The sequence below is a fragment of the Malaclemys terrapin genome, chromosome 13, assembly GCF_027887155.1.
Source record: "Malaclemys terrapin pileata isolate rMalTer1 chromosome 13, rMalTer1.hap1, whole genome shotgun sequence".
Classification (NCBI taxonomy): Eukaryota; Metazoa; Chordata; order Testudines; family Emydidae; genus Malaclemys; species Malaclemys terrapin.
This window is the reverse complement of record NC_071517.1, coordinates 10,663,489-10,677,923: the sequence shown is the minus strand read 5'-3', so window position 1 is coordinate 10,677,923 and position 14,435 is coordinate 10,663,489. Positions and strand designations below refer to the sequence as shown.

The window sequence follows — 14,435 nt, the reverse complement described above, 5'->3', positions numbered from 1 at the left end:
ATAAGATTAGAGTCTTCCTATAATATCTTTCCATGAATAAATAAAACATCATAGTTGTGGGTATAGATGCTATAAATGCTGGCCTACGGTTAAGTAGTGCCATGGTGAGTATATATAATTTGAGAGCACCTCCTCCTCATTGTTAATCAATGAGACTAGCCATCTACATACTTAAATTAATTATTTTCAAAAACAAGTATTTAGCAGGCAGGTCTCTGTGCTATCACAACCACCTTTGATCTTTCACTTGCTAAAACTTTCTCACAGGCTGAGTTTATAAAAGTTATTTTAAGCATCGTTAAAAGTTCAGTGTTATGACCTGAAACAGTAAAGTAGTGATCAATCCAAAACTGAAATGTTTTAACCTGTCTTAGCCAATCATTGGCCTGTAGGAGGAGGGCAAGTCATTCACTTGAGTAAATTCCAGGCTATCATAATACCTGGTTATCCTCTGGGTGCAGGCAAATATAATTGTACCGGTATGTATCAGGTATTAGAAAGAGACATTAGAAACACAGATTCTGAAACTTTGATTTTTTAAAATATATTTTCACACCCTTTTCTTCTGGGCACTTAAAAACATCTTTTAACGGTTGAATCATTACATCTGCCCCTTATCACCTTTTGTTCCTTATTGCTAACCAAGTTATTTCAAACCCCTGCCATCTGAAGATGTTAATTAGAGGCTGCAGGGCAGAAAAGGAGCTTTTAACAGTACCCATTGAGCTGTGTAGGGAAATAAGGGCAGCTTTTATTGCTTCAAGAATCGCCTTCTTTGCAGTGTGTTACTGCCTTTATAGAATTGTTTATTACTCTCATTTTTAAAATCAAGAAGGAAAACAGGTTTCTTATTTTTACTGTTGAGAACTTAAATAGTTATTTTCTGAGGAAAACAAAGGGATTTTAAAATGTTTAAATTGTTAAAACTTGTTCCCAAACTTTTAATGATAGAACTTTTGGTATATTTTAACGTACATTAGTTATTGGCTAAGAAAGGCATGAATCCAGTTAAAGTAACAGGTTTCAGAGTGGTAGCGTGTTAGTCTGTATCAGCAAAAAGAATGAGGAGTACTTGTGGCACCTTAGAGACTCCTTATTAATTATGCTAATATCAGTATGTCTATATATGTAAAGACCTAGGGATGAGATTAAAGCACAGCGTAGAACTAACAGCCCGGTGGGAGAGGGAGCTAACGTGCCTTTAAGTCGCCATTGTGCCCTTCTGATCCCAATTTGCTTCAGGGGCTCCAGAAGCTCTCCAGGAGGCCTGTGTAGATTATGGCCATCTGTCCTTTGCTGTCCCACAGCCCTTAACGCTGTTTGGAATCTGAGTAGTACTATATGCTGCAGCCCCACTCCTGACACTTCCCCTTCTGCACACAGCGCCAGCACACCCAGGGCTTGTGAAGGGACCCTCAGAAGGAAGCCATACGGTTATCTTCAACATAATCCTCGCCCCTCCCATCAGAACTGTGGCTTTAGGGCTACTTTATGCCACGCTGGCCCTTTTACGTGTGTAAAGAGGTTGGAGCCGTAGTGAGGATCTCACCCTAAATAGTTACTGTACATCAACAAAGCTCCATGGGGTTCAGTGGAACTGTCGTAATTTACACTTGCTGAGGACCTGGCACAGTATGGTACAATACATAAAAAGTATCTAAAAGGGAACTGCCTCTAGGATTCTGACTTTCAAGCCACACAGTAGCAAAAAACTCTGTGAACTTTGTAAACAGCGCAAAAGGTCCAGGTGTACATGTATATACAAACATCAACTGTGCTTGTGAGTACAGAAACAAGCACTGCCCTGAAGTTGCCAGAGCTGTAATATAATTCTTATTACTGGCAGCAAGATGAACACATCAGCTACTTAAAGTCCTAATTCCAGTGTTCACTGATGAAATAATTAGCTTTTTAAACTGGGTTAAAATTTACCCAGGCCACCATGGCTATGTTTTACGTTGCTAGGTCTGCTTATCGTCACTCGGGAAGGTGACTTGGTATAGATTAAGTTGGTTATACAGTCAAACCCATGCTGGTCTGAAAATTGGGTGGGGGCTTGCAAGGATGCAGAAACTTACAGGAAAACTTTTTTCCAGTGCCACTAACCAAGGCATAAGGGCCCATCACGGGTTCCCGGAGCTCAGGCTACAGTCTGAGCCTGAACATCTACACAGCAATGTTTAGCCCCACAGCCCGAGCCCTGTGAGCCCGAGTTAGCTGACCTGGGACAGCCACAGCTCTGCTGCGGGTCTTTTATTCCAGTTTAGACATACCCTTCATGGCCTGGGACCTACCTGCCTGAGGGACCACATCTTTCACGGTGATATGTTGCCGCAGTTGAGAAAGTAGAGGCACTTCAGCTGGGGCACCCTCGGTATATGAGAGGGTTGACAGCTTGTTCTCTATGACTGCCCTCAGTTCTGGAATTTTGTCCAAAAATGGACCAGATTTGGCATGCTGCAAAGCTCTTGTCTTTTCCTGGGCAGGATGGTGGTGCTTTGAAGGCTGGGAGTTGTGTGCCTGAGATTTGGGAGCTGGGACATGATTTATTTTTCCTCTGTCGTCAAGGAAGCTGCTGGGTTTATTTTTGTTTTCATTAGTGTTTGTATTTTTAATGCATGACAAAAAAGACCAAAGACACGTATAGATGCTTTTTTATGTATGATTTGTATAAAGCCAAATAAATAAACATACTTGAATATTATCTGCCAGCTTTTTATTGGATCACATTTGTAGTTAGATTAGAGGAACATCTTCCTTTTATAAGGAAGGGTGTTCAATGTTAGTTACACTGTTTTTGGAAGCTGGAGTACTAAACAGATTAATTCAGCTGTCAAACAGGAAGATTTTATCTAAGGAAGAAATAGAACATGGTTCACAATGTTGTCAGGCCACTTCACCTTGGCAACTACAATATCAGACCCCTACGTGCTCCTCCTTCACCATGCACCTCATTAATTGATCAGCATAGCTTGTTACCAGAAACTGATGTTACCATGCTAGAATCAAAATGTAAAAACGTGCAAGGTGTGAATATGCAAACAGTGAACAGAATACAGTATATACAAAAAGACATTGGACCAAATTCTACGCCCTGCTACTTCCTCTTTGCAATGCTGTGATGGCACAAAGGGGTTGGAAATTGCCAAGTCTTCCCTGAAAGAAATCTCCCAGGCATTGGGGAGACACCAGCAGCTGTAGAGTCAGATGTAGATTCTACCTTCCTTCACAAAACCGACTCAGGAGCCAGGAGAAGGGGTGACTAGAGCAAGCTGCCCTCCAGTTATCCCCGTCATTGGGGACCACTGCCAGAAGCACAGGTTAAAGCAGCCCCAGAGCTGCTGTAATCTGCACTGTGTTGGATATAGAATTGGGAAGATAGTGAGCTACTTGACGGCACTGCAAAGTAATGGGATTTGGGGCATTGTGTTGTCAAAAGGTGCTATCTGCACATATTGCTTTGCAGGATTTGGGCCTAACAGAGCAAATACAGTCCCCATTACATGTAGTAGAGAAGGGTTTTTGCTAGGTGAACCTTTAAGGTACTGAGCTAAGCATCCTAGATAGGGGGGAAAGTATGCTGGTGGTTCTGACCTTTCATAAGGCTGTTCAGTAAATGCATATAAATTGGAAACATTTTCCAGATTAGTAAGAAGCTAAGGAGAGCTATGGGTTGCTGCTTTGGTTCCAGTGAACCACAAAGTACAGTGTATATCTTTGTTTTTGATCAGCAACTTATTTGGTCTAAAGCGGACACTTTGAAGGATACACTGACTAACCTGGGAGTTCTAAAACATAAGGGAGCAGACTAACTGATGTAGATAACTGTATGTTGAACTAATTAAAAACTTGTCTCTGATAAAGCTGCATGTTTCTTTCTTCCTCTGGGAGTGTCTGTTTTGTTATGAAACTTAAAAGGAAGTTAAAAATTTTAAGTTTTAACGGCATTGGTATAGCATGGTGAATGCCATTTATTTGGTTTTGTTTTTTAATTCTACTGACAATTATACAAAGAATTTGGGGGAAGAGCATTGCAGTATCTTCAGTACATTTCATTACATTAAGGTCCACTTTACCAGTGATGCTGCGTGTGTGTGTGTGTGTGTGTGTATATATATATATATATATATATATATATAATATATATAAAAAAATCATTTGATACATATTTTTGTAGGAGGAGACTTTTCAAGAAGGATTTTCACAGGAGTTAGAGCCCAGCTCTTGTTGACTTTCAATGGGAATTTCATCCCAAAGCCCTTTGCAGACTGATCCACAGATTAATATTCTCATAGAAATTAATGAGAAAACTCCAGCAGAAATAGAACTCAAACCTTGCGTAATATATTGGAATCTATTTACTCACCACTGTGGTGGGAAGGATCGTGGCTGATGAATAATGCACAGCAACACAGCACAGCAGTTTAGGATTGGAAGTTAGGAAGAGTATTGAATCCACTTGAGAAGTCATAGAAACTTTTTGATGGAATACTATCATTACCATGAACAGGACACCAAGGTTTACACACCTATTTTGCACCAGATTTAGCCACAAAACATAAAATCAGATATAGATTTACAATCGCCTCTCTCTCTCTCTCTCTGATTTATCCCTTTTGTTAATCTATATTTTTATAAAGCTGGTTTACTTTTAAATGAAGAGCTAATGTATATATGTAGCTAGATAATTTTTGTTCTGAATAGGATTCACTGAATTGCCTGTTTCATCTACACATGCTACACAAAATGCTTAAGTTTAATTAGGAGTAACCCACAACAGCATGATATTCTTCATTGCATTTGAAGGCTTCATTCAGTAGCAGACTGCATCTGTGGCCGCTGATCTGTGAAGTGAACATCAGACAACCACAGAGTTAATCCTAATTCCTTAAGGGAAATTTTAAAGGATTCCCTCATTGGAAGCCTCAAAATACCACATTGGATGTTTCATTTTTTGTTTACAGCACAAAAACTGTGGTTCTGCCAACTTGATTGTGAATGGGGGACTGAGGGTCTGATCCAGCTCCCATGGAACAAAGTGGAAAGGTCTGGATCTGGCCCTAAGTAGGGGCTCCTTTGAGAGAGCTTTGACTTTGAGTGGAGTCTTCAGTTGTTAGCTCACCAGTTTGTTCCTGGCTTCAGCCAGAAAGATAGGCACAGAGCCTGATTCTTTTCTCACTGACCATGGTTTTCGTGTTGGTGTAACTCCATTCACTTCAGTGTAACTGTTGATTTCCACCAGTATAAGAGGAGAAGCGGGTTCGTGGTTCTATGGGGTGGTGGCGAATATAGGAAAAAAATGTTTAAATACTTAGGGGCCACATTGATGTATGATTTATAAATTAGGGCACAGTCCTTCAAACAGTTAATCATGTGAGTACGAAAAAGTCAGGGCCGGCTCCAGGCACCAGCTTGGCAAGCAGGTGCTTGGGGCAGCCACTTTGGGGAGGGACGGTGCGTCCAGCTATTCGGCAGCAATTTGGCAGACGGTCCCTCACTCCCGCTCGGAGCTAAGGACCTCCCGCTGAATTGCTGCTGCAGATCACGATCATGGCTTTTTTTTTTTTGCTGCTTGGGGCAGCCAAAACCCTGGAGCCAGCCGTGACAAAAGTAGTCCCACTCAAGTCTGAAAGACTGCTTGCATGAGTAAAGATTTGCCGAATCAGGCCCTTAATTTAACAGTACTCAATTTACAAAATAAAAGACGTTAATGCGAATTAATATTCAGTGACAAACTTAACTGAGAATTTCTCTGTGTTTAAGTTTTGTAACTGTTACATTCTTTCACAGCTGTTTTTGTAAGCAGGGAATAATTTATCTACCTTGATTTTAAAAAGTTAACAAATGTTTTTTTATTAGAAAAAATACCATAAAGTTTCCCCTGCCTTCTCCTATGTCTACTTTCCTTTTTTTTCCTATGGCTCCTATATAGAAAGCTCTCCTTAAATAATACAGGAGTAAAGAGTTGAATACAAGAACCAGAAGGAAACAAAAAGCAATACATTTTTAAAGGAATTTAATTTGGCCAGGATACCAAGGTTAATAATTCATACAAAAAAATGCTGTGGAAACTGTGAACTGATTCACTGGATTCAGGCAATAATAAGAAAACCAGATACCTGTACTTAATTGGAGGCTTTCCCCTGGTATGGAGATGGTGGGCTTCATTATGAATGTCAGATACGCTGGTGTTAAATCACTTTTACCTCCATTGGATTTATACCAGTGTACTAGAACTCAGAACCTGGTTTGGTGGTCATGATTTCTTTAGGATTTGCTGTAGAAACTGAAAATAATTTTTTGTTGAATACAGTCCATTAAAATGTTAAATGTCAAGGAAAGGGCTGTCTTACTTTACAGTTGTTAAAATTCTCTCTCTCTGTTTTAAACCTTTTCCCCCTATTTTCACACCACAAATTTTAAAAAGAAAAAATGGAACTCTCTGATCATCAGTCCCAAAATATAAGTCCTATGCCAAAAGCAATATTTTATCTAAATCAGAGACTTGTTCACTTTGATTGTATTTTATAGGAAGCCAAGGCAGCAGTAGAAGAGGCAAGAGCCCTGCGAAGTAGGATTCATCTTGCAGAAGCTGCACAGAGGCAGGCTCGTGGAATGGAGATGGATTATGAAGAAATAATCCGCCTATTAGAGGCTGAAATTACAGAGCTGAAGGTTCAGCTTGCTGATCATTCTGGCCAAAATAAAGTAAGTGGAACAGTCATCTCTCATAGTTACCATGGTTTCCTTGCTGTTGTCATGTATCCTGTTTTCATTTTCTTTTCATCTGCTCTTCTAAAGTAGGTCACTGTTTTGTCTTGTATTATTCAATAACTGGAATGATGCGTAGTGAAGGGGGCAATGTGAAGGCTACAAGCCTTCCTTTATCTAGATATCTTTAGGCTGGAAAAACAAGAGCCAGAAGTTTATTTGGGTCATTGGTCAATATGGCACATCTCAAGCACTAAAGTATAAAACACTGAATATTTTCGTTTTCTGTTTTGTTTTAAAATTTACTAATAAATGTCATCAAAATTGAGGCAAAGAAAAATCATTTTTGTGATTGATTAGAGCTTTCAAGAAAGTGTGAGAGACTGAAAGATATTTTAGATTCCTAAGCAAATTCACACATGTTCAGTTCAGCTTTTGCCGGGTTTCTGTTATTAATCAGTGCAGATGTATCTTCAGTAAGTGCGTTTGTTGTTTACACTTGGCATATAGTTAGAATTTTAGCCTGTTTCTCAGTGATGCACAAATAATAATAATATAAAATTCAGGACTATTCTTGAATACATTCACATTTACTCAAGTTAATTATTGGAAAGACACAAACAACATTAGTGTGACCTAAATATTATTTTTTTTTAATGAAAAAGGTTGTACAAATGAGCCTCACACTCGAGGCCACCATATTATCCCCAATGATTTTTAGAGACCAATTTAGAATAAAACAGTTTGGGACAATTTCTAATGAACCTCCATAACTGGGAATCCATTTTTATGCTGACATATATTGTCCATTGTTTCTTTGTACTTCCCTGTTGTCTGTCTATATCCATCTGTTGTTTCTTGTCTTATACTTAGATTGTAAGCTCTGGGTCAGAGTTCTGTTTGTTCGTTCAGCTTCTAGAACAGTGGTGTCCTGGACCATGAGTAGGGCTCTTAGGTTTTACAATAATGCAGATTAAAAAATAGTAACAATAATAATTGGAATTTGTGTGTGTGTGTGTGTGTAGTTACCTAGTTTACCCATGAAAAATGGATATGCCCAATAATTTAAAATAAGGGTGGCCTGCTGAAATTTTCAATGTGAAAATTAGTTCAATATTAAAAAAGCAAAAACTGTGTTACAAGAGCTATAAAGTGCGTGGACTTAATACTTCACTGCCTTTGCACACACTTTGTGCAATCGCTTAGGCCCAGATTTTCAAAAGAGCGCAGCTCCCATTTAAGCACAAAATAAGTGTCCAGATTTTCAGTTATGCTCATCACTTTGATGCACGTTGGATGCTAAACTTTCTTGAAAATCTGGTCGCAGACATGAGTGCTTGAAAATCTGGATTTGAGTGCTTTCAAAAATCTGACCTGGGGCCTGATCCTCCACCCATCTTGTTTAGTGGTAACACTCCCATTGACTGCAACAGGTGCAGGATTAAACTCTTGTACTTGTGCAAAGTTGGAAGCTCTTTAGGGCTGGGACTGTCTACTAGTCTGTGTTGGTACCTAGCACAATTAGGCCTCATTCTTGGCTGGTCCTTAGGCATTACCATAATAAACCTGATAGATTTAAAAAAAATAAGTTGGTGTAAAACATTACTATTCCAGTTTGGTAGCCTTTTACTCCCACTTTGTGTGAGTGGTTGTACAACAGCAAGGCAGTAGAGAATAAGGCCACTTAAGTAGCATACTTTGAAGTGCTCTTCTAAATTTAATTTATGCAACTGATAGTGTAAGCAAGAGATATTGATCAGTTCACCTTGTTTCTTTAGGTACAGTACATGAAGAAGAGTTTTGCTCCACTTTGCCTTTTGATAACATCTGTAAGCCAGGGAAACCAAAACTGTACTTAGTAAAGCAGCAGCAGTTGGCTGTATTTAATAAAATCCTCCCTAAGTAGGCTTAGCATCTCCTTTTCCAGTAATGAACAGTGCGATATACATTACAGAAAAGAAACTTTCTAATCAAGCAGACTTTCTGATATTCAGAATAATGGGGATTCTGCCGCACAAAACTGTGTGTGTGTGTGTGTGTGTGTGTGTGTGTGTGTTTGCTTGCTTTCAATAAAGATATAGTTATTAGTAACAGCACTTTTTAGTAGCTGCAAATCTTATAGTAGGTTGTATTCAGGTGATGGGCTTCAAGAGAAGTGCACCTACGGCAATGTCAACCGTTGTCTTTGTAGAGAGTGGCATTTTCTTTCCCTTTTACTGGGAGGTATTTTGTGCCTAATCCTCTGCCTAGCACACAGATCAGGTAAACAAAATGTGTTCATGTATACATGGTGGCCTCCATCTTGTCCAACGCCACCAGAGACTGAACGCGTTACAGCTAAAGAGCCAGCCTCTGTTGATAGGGCTGTACCAAACTCTTATCCTCTATGGATCAGGCACAAAGGGGGACATGTAACAAATACTGAATGATGGGTTACACCAAGCTTGGGTGTGAATCTACCTTGCACTAACCTGCCGCAGATCAACTGTCCTTGTGCACCCTGCTGACGTGTTAATAGTTTGTTAGAGCACTTTGATCTAGTCCTCAAAGCACTCTTAAAAAGAGTTAACACACATCAGCAGGGAGTTGGGCAACAGCAGGCCAGTGTGGGGTACAGTCACACCTCAGTTTGCTGTGAGCTAATTGTTCATGTAGATAAGTCCTCAGTTACTTGAACACGGAGGAGATAAAGAGTGCTACGGAAGGATGCAAGGAAAGCATTGAGGGGACAACATTTTAAAATCTACAGTATCTCTCAATAAGTTCTGAATTCAGATTTTATTTTAAACGTCATGTGCATTTTTTAGGCAATTTTAGGGCCTTCGGGATCCTTTTGGTAAAACAGTATTTGCTTCTTTCTTCCGCTCTCCTTAAAATTTGGAGAGACATCCCCCATCACCTTCACCGTTCACTCAAAAAGTTTGAAAAATGACAAATAGGATAAATAAAATTAAGTCTTGAAATTAATTAGATAGTATTAACTTAATTTCTTCCACAGGATAGTGTTCAAGATTTAAGAAAGAGAATTACTGTGCTTGACTGCCAGCTGCGGAAATCAGAATCGGCTAGGAAAACCTTTGAGGTGGCCACTGCAAAACTGCTGCAGTTTGTAGAGGTAACTTTTTTCCATTGTTGTTTCCAGCAGCATTTTGTTTAGGAAAAGATGTGTGTTAATAAAGCTAAGGAACAAATAGGATAAATTAAGCATGAATGTGTAAAACTGTAGTTTGAAAAAAACATTCACAGCTTATACAACCTGCTGAAATACGGGTTAAGGCAGAATTTCATGTAGGGATTTTTGAGTTATTTGATTGTTGCTGTGTGCCTAATTGTAACAAGCATTCTTTTGTTTGTGCATTAAAACCTATATCTTAGCATTTAGAGGTCAAGTTTCTTTATCTGGAAATAGTAAAATAATGCCCATTTGCAAAATTAAGAGGCAGATATACATCAGTAAACAGAGGTTATGTTGAAAACATGTTAAAAGACCAGAATTTTAGCTTGCTGTATGCTTAATCCAACTCAGCCTGTTCTGCACCATTTTATACTGAGCCAGTTAGTGTTGCTGTAAAAAGAAGAACAGGAGTACTTGTGGCACCTTAGAGACTAACAAATTTATTAGAGCATAAGCTTTCGTGGACTACAGCCCACTTCTTCGGATGCATATAGAATGGAACATATAATGAGGAGATATATATACACACATACAGAGAGCATAAACAGGTGGGAGTTGTCTTACTAACTCTGAGAGGCCAATTAATTAAGAGAAAAAAAAAAAAAAAACTTTTGAAGTGATAATCAAGCTAGCCGAGTACAGACAGTGTGATAAGAAGTGTGAGAGTACTTACAAGGGGAGATAGTCAACGTTTGTAATGGCTCAGCCATTCCCAGTCCTTATTCAAACCGGAGTTGATTGTGTCTAGTTTGCATATCAATTCTAGCTCTGCAGTCTCTCTTTGGAGTCTGTTTTTGAAGTTTTTCTGTTGTAATATAGCCACCCGCAGGTCTGTCACTGAATGACCAGACAGGTTAAAGTGTTCTCCCACTGGTTTTTGAGTATTTTGATTCCTGATGTCAGATTTGTGTCCATTAATTCTTTTGCGTAGAGACTGTCCGGTTTGGCCAATGTACATGGCAGAGGGGCATTGCTGGCACATGATGGCATAGATCACATTGGTAGATGTGCAGGTGAACGAGCCCCTGATGGTATGGCTGATGTGATTAGGTCCTATGATGATGTCACTTGAATAGATATGTGGACAGAGTTGGCATCGGGGTTTGTTACAAGGATAGGTTCCTGGGTTAGTGGTTTTGTTCAGTGATGTGTGGTTGCTGGTGAGTATTTGCTTTAGGTTGGGGGGTTGTCTGTAAGCGAGGACAGGTCTGTCTCCCAAGATCTGTGAGAGTAAAGGATCATCTTTCAGGATAGGTTGTAGATCTCTGATGATGCGCTGGAGAGGTTTTAGTTGGGGGCTGAAGGTGACAGCTAGTGGTGTTCTGTTATTTTCTTTGTTGGGCCTGTCTTGTAGGAGGTGACTTCTGGGTACTCGTCTGGCTCTGTCAATCTGTTTTTTCACTTCAGCAGGTGGGTATTGTAGTTTTAAGAATGCTTGATAGAGATCTTGTAGGTGCTTGTCTCTATCCGAGGGATTGGAGCAAATGCGGTTATATCTTAGAGCTTGGCTGTAGACAATGGATCGTGTGGTGTGTCCTGGATGGAAGCTGGAGGCATGTAGGTAAGTGTAGCGGTCAGTAGGTTTCCGGTATAGGGTGGTATTGATGTGACCATCGCTTATTAGCACAGTAGTGTCCAGGAAATGGACCGCTTGTGTGGATTGATCTAGGCTGAGGTTGATGGTGGGATGGAAATTATTGAAATCATGGTGAAATTCCTCAAGGGCTTCTTTTCCATGGGTCCAGATGATGAAGATGTCATCAATGTAGCGCAAGTAGAGTAGGGGCGTTAGGGGACGAGAGCTAAGGAAGCGTTGTTCTAAGTCAGCCATAAAAATGTTGGCATATTGTGGGGCCATGCGGGTACCCATAGCAGTGCCGCTGACTTGAAGGTATATATTGTCCCCAAATGTGAAATAGTTGTGGGTGAGGACAAAATCACAAAGTTCAGCCACCAGGTTAGCTGTGACATTATCAGGGATACTGTTCCTGATAGCTTGTAGTCCATCTTTGTGTGGAATATTGGTGTAGAGGGCTTCTACGTCCATAGTGGCCAGGATGGTGTTTTCTGGAAGATCACCGATGGATTGTAGTTTCCTCAGGAAGTCAGTGGTGTCTCGAAGATAGCTGGGAGTGCTGGTAGCGTAGGGTCTTAGGACAGAGTCTACATAACCAGACAAGCCTGATGTTAGGGTGCCAATGCCTGAGATGATGGGGCGTCCAGGATATCCAGGTTTATGGATCTTGGGTAGCAAATAGAATACCCCTGGTCGGGGTTCTAGGCATGTGTCTGTACGGATTTGTTCCTGTGCTTTGTCAGGGAGTTTTTTTAGCAGATGGTGTAGTTTCTTTAGGTAATCCTCAGTGGGATCAGAGGATAATGGCCTGTAGAATGTGGTGTTAGAGAGCTGTCTAGCAGCCTCCTGGTCATATTCCAATTTATTCATGAGGACGACAGCACCTCCTTTGTCAGCCTTTTTGATTATGATGTCAGGGTTGTTTCTGAGGCTGTAGATGGCGTTGTGTTCAGCATGGCTGAGGTTATGTGGCTTATGTTTTTTTTTTTTCTCTTAATTAATTGGCCTCTCAGAGTTAGTAAGACAACTCCCACCTGTTTATGCTCTCTGTATGTGTGTATATATATCTCCTCATTATATGTTCCATTCTATATGCATCCGAAGAAGTGGGCTGTAGTCCACGAAAGCTTATGCTCTAATAAATTTGTTAGTCTCTAAGGTGCCACAAGTACTCCTGTTCTTCTTTTTGCGGATACAGACTAACACGGCTGTTACTCTGAAACTTGTCATTAGTGTTGCTGTGTCACTTTATACTAGCTGAGGACATGGTCTACTCATATGTTTCAGAGTAGCAGCCATGTTAGTCTGTATCCGCAAAAAGAACAGGAGTACTTGTGGCACCTTAGAGACTAACAAATTTATTAGAGCATAAGCTTTCGTGGACTACAGCCCACTTCTTCGGATGCATCCAAAGAAGTGGGCTGTAGTCCACGAAAGCTTATGCTCTAATAAATTTGTTAGTCTCTAAGGTGCCACAAGTACTCCTGGTCTACTCATATATTTATTTCACATAGTAGAAAGGTTTATAACATGGACGTATAGATCATAAACACACAACACGGATGTGTTTTAATTAATTTTGGCCAATTCGTGTTTGCCTCCCCCCTATGGTGTACCTAAGTTGCCCCTTGCTGTGAAAATAGGGTGATTTTGTATTTTATAATTTTCAGGCAGCTTAAAATTGTTACTGCTCCTTCCCCCTATGCTGACTGCCAATATAAGAAAATCTCCTAGACTTTGTTTTTGAATGTCAGATATGGGGGAAAGGTGTCGCAGACTTATACAAAAGAGTTCCTTAGGGGCGGAAATTATGTCATTTGAAGTGTTCTCTTTTATATCTCAGCAATATACCTTATTTGCATCTACAATTTTACTTCCACAGAGACTGAGAAATTTCTCATTTTATAATCCTTACATAATGGCTGCCAATAGGAAAACGTTTGATTTAGCAAATTAGCCTTTCTACGAGAAGATCTGTGCGGTTAGGGAGATAGAGTAAAATCCATATGAAAAGTGTCCTACAATATATTATTCACATTTGCATAGATGTGGCTGAGGTGCTTTGGGTTGATAGAATATTGTCCACATGAAAAATCATTTAGGGTCCTTCAGAAGAAAACTGAGACCCCAGCTCATTCCCTGTGACTAGGAATACAAATTGTGTGTACAAAGTTTGCAGGGAGACAGAAGGTCTTTAAGTAGACGACAAAGCAACAAAAATAGTATGTGAAGCTTATAAACCATTAACTATTCATTTCTTTGATTGTTTGCCAACAGGTTGTGCATGAAGTACTAGCAGACAACTCCATCCCCTTGTCAAATTTAAGGTAAGAAAACCTAAACGTAACTTGTTTTATTGAAGGTAATATGGTGAAATGATATGAAATATAGCAATACATGATGTTATTGAAAACCTTTGTGAGAGCGTTAGAAGCTCCAAACAACTCATCCTAAGCCTTAGCTGTTTTCTTTCTATACTCCCATGCATTTCTGAATGCCACTTTTATGAACAGTGGAAATAAAAACACAACACTGGTCTCAGGGCTGCAACTTTCATTAACAATTTGAAGATAAAACAGTTAATCAGCACAGACCTAGCACACCTATGGGCATCTGCATGCTTCCATCAACCAAAGACACTATATCCCTTGCCACAGCTTTCCACCTTAGTCTTTCCCCATGCAAAGAGTAAGACTCTTTGGTAGAGACTGCCTCTCGCCTATGTCCAGTAATAAGTAGCATCACCACGGTTAGTGCCACCAACATCTGTCTAGTTCCGTTTCTTCCGAGAGTTTAGATTTTGGTTAGGAGGACTTTCAAGGTTACTTCCTGCACCATTTATGTGGCCAATGACCCTGCCAACAAAGGTGGAATAAAAGAAAAATGTGCATATTCACGTATGTCAGAACATCATCAAACCACCCCTAACAGGGCTAGGGAGAAAACGCTTGGCCCACTGCATCAAATAGCTTA

The 14,435-nt window shown here is 40.0% G+C and overlaps 1 protein-coding gene across 6 annotated transcripts in view; it reads left to right on the top strand.

Annotated features, from left to right (window-relative positions):
- STXBP4 (syntaxin binding protein 4) overlaps window positions 1-14,435 on the top strand; it is a 123,503-nt gene that overhangs the window by 55,263 nt on the left and 53,805 nt on the right. For all 6 annotated transcript variants that reach the window (XM_054047033.1, XM_054047032.1, XM_054047034.1 and 3 more), the window contains 3 exons: window positions 6,532-6,708; window positions 9,710-9,826; window positions 13,740-13,789. In XM_054047033.1, coding sequence (XP_053903008.1) covers window positions 6,532-6,708; window positions 9,710-9,826; window positions 13,740-13,789 — 344 coding nt within the window. The remainder of the gene's footprint in view (window positions 1-6,531; window positions 6,709-9,709; window positions 9,827-13,739; window positions 13,790-14,435) is intronic.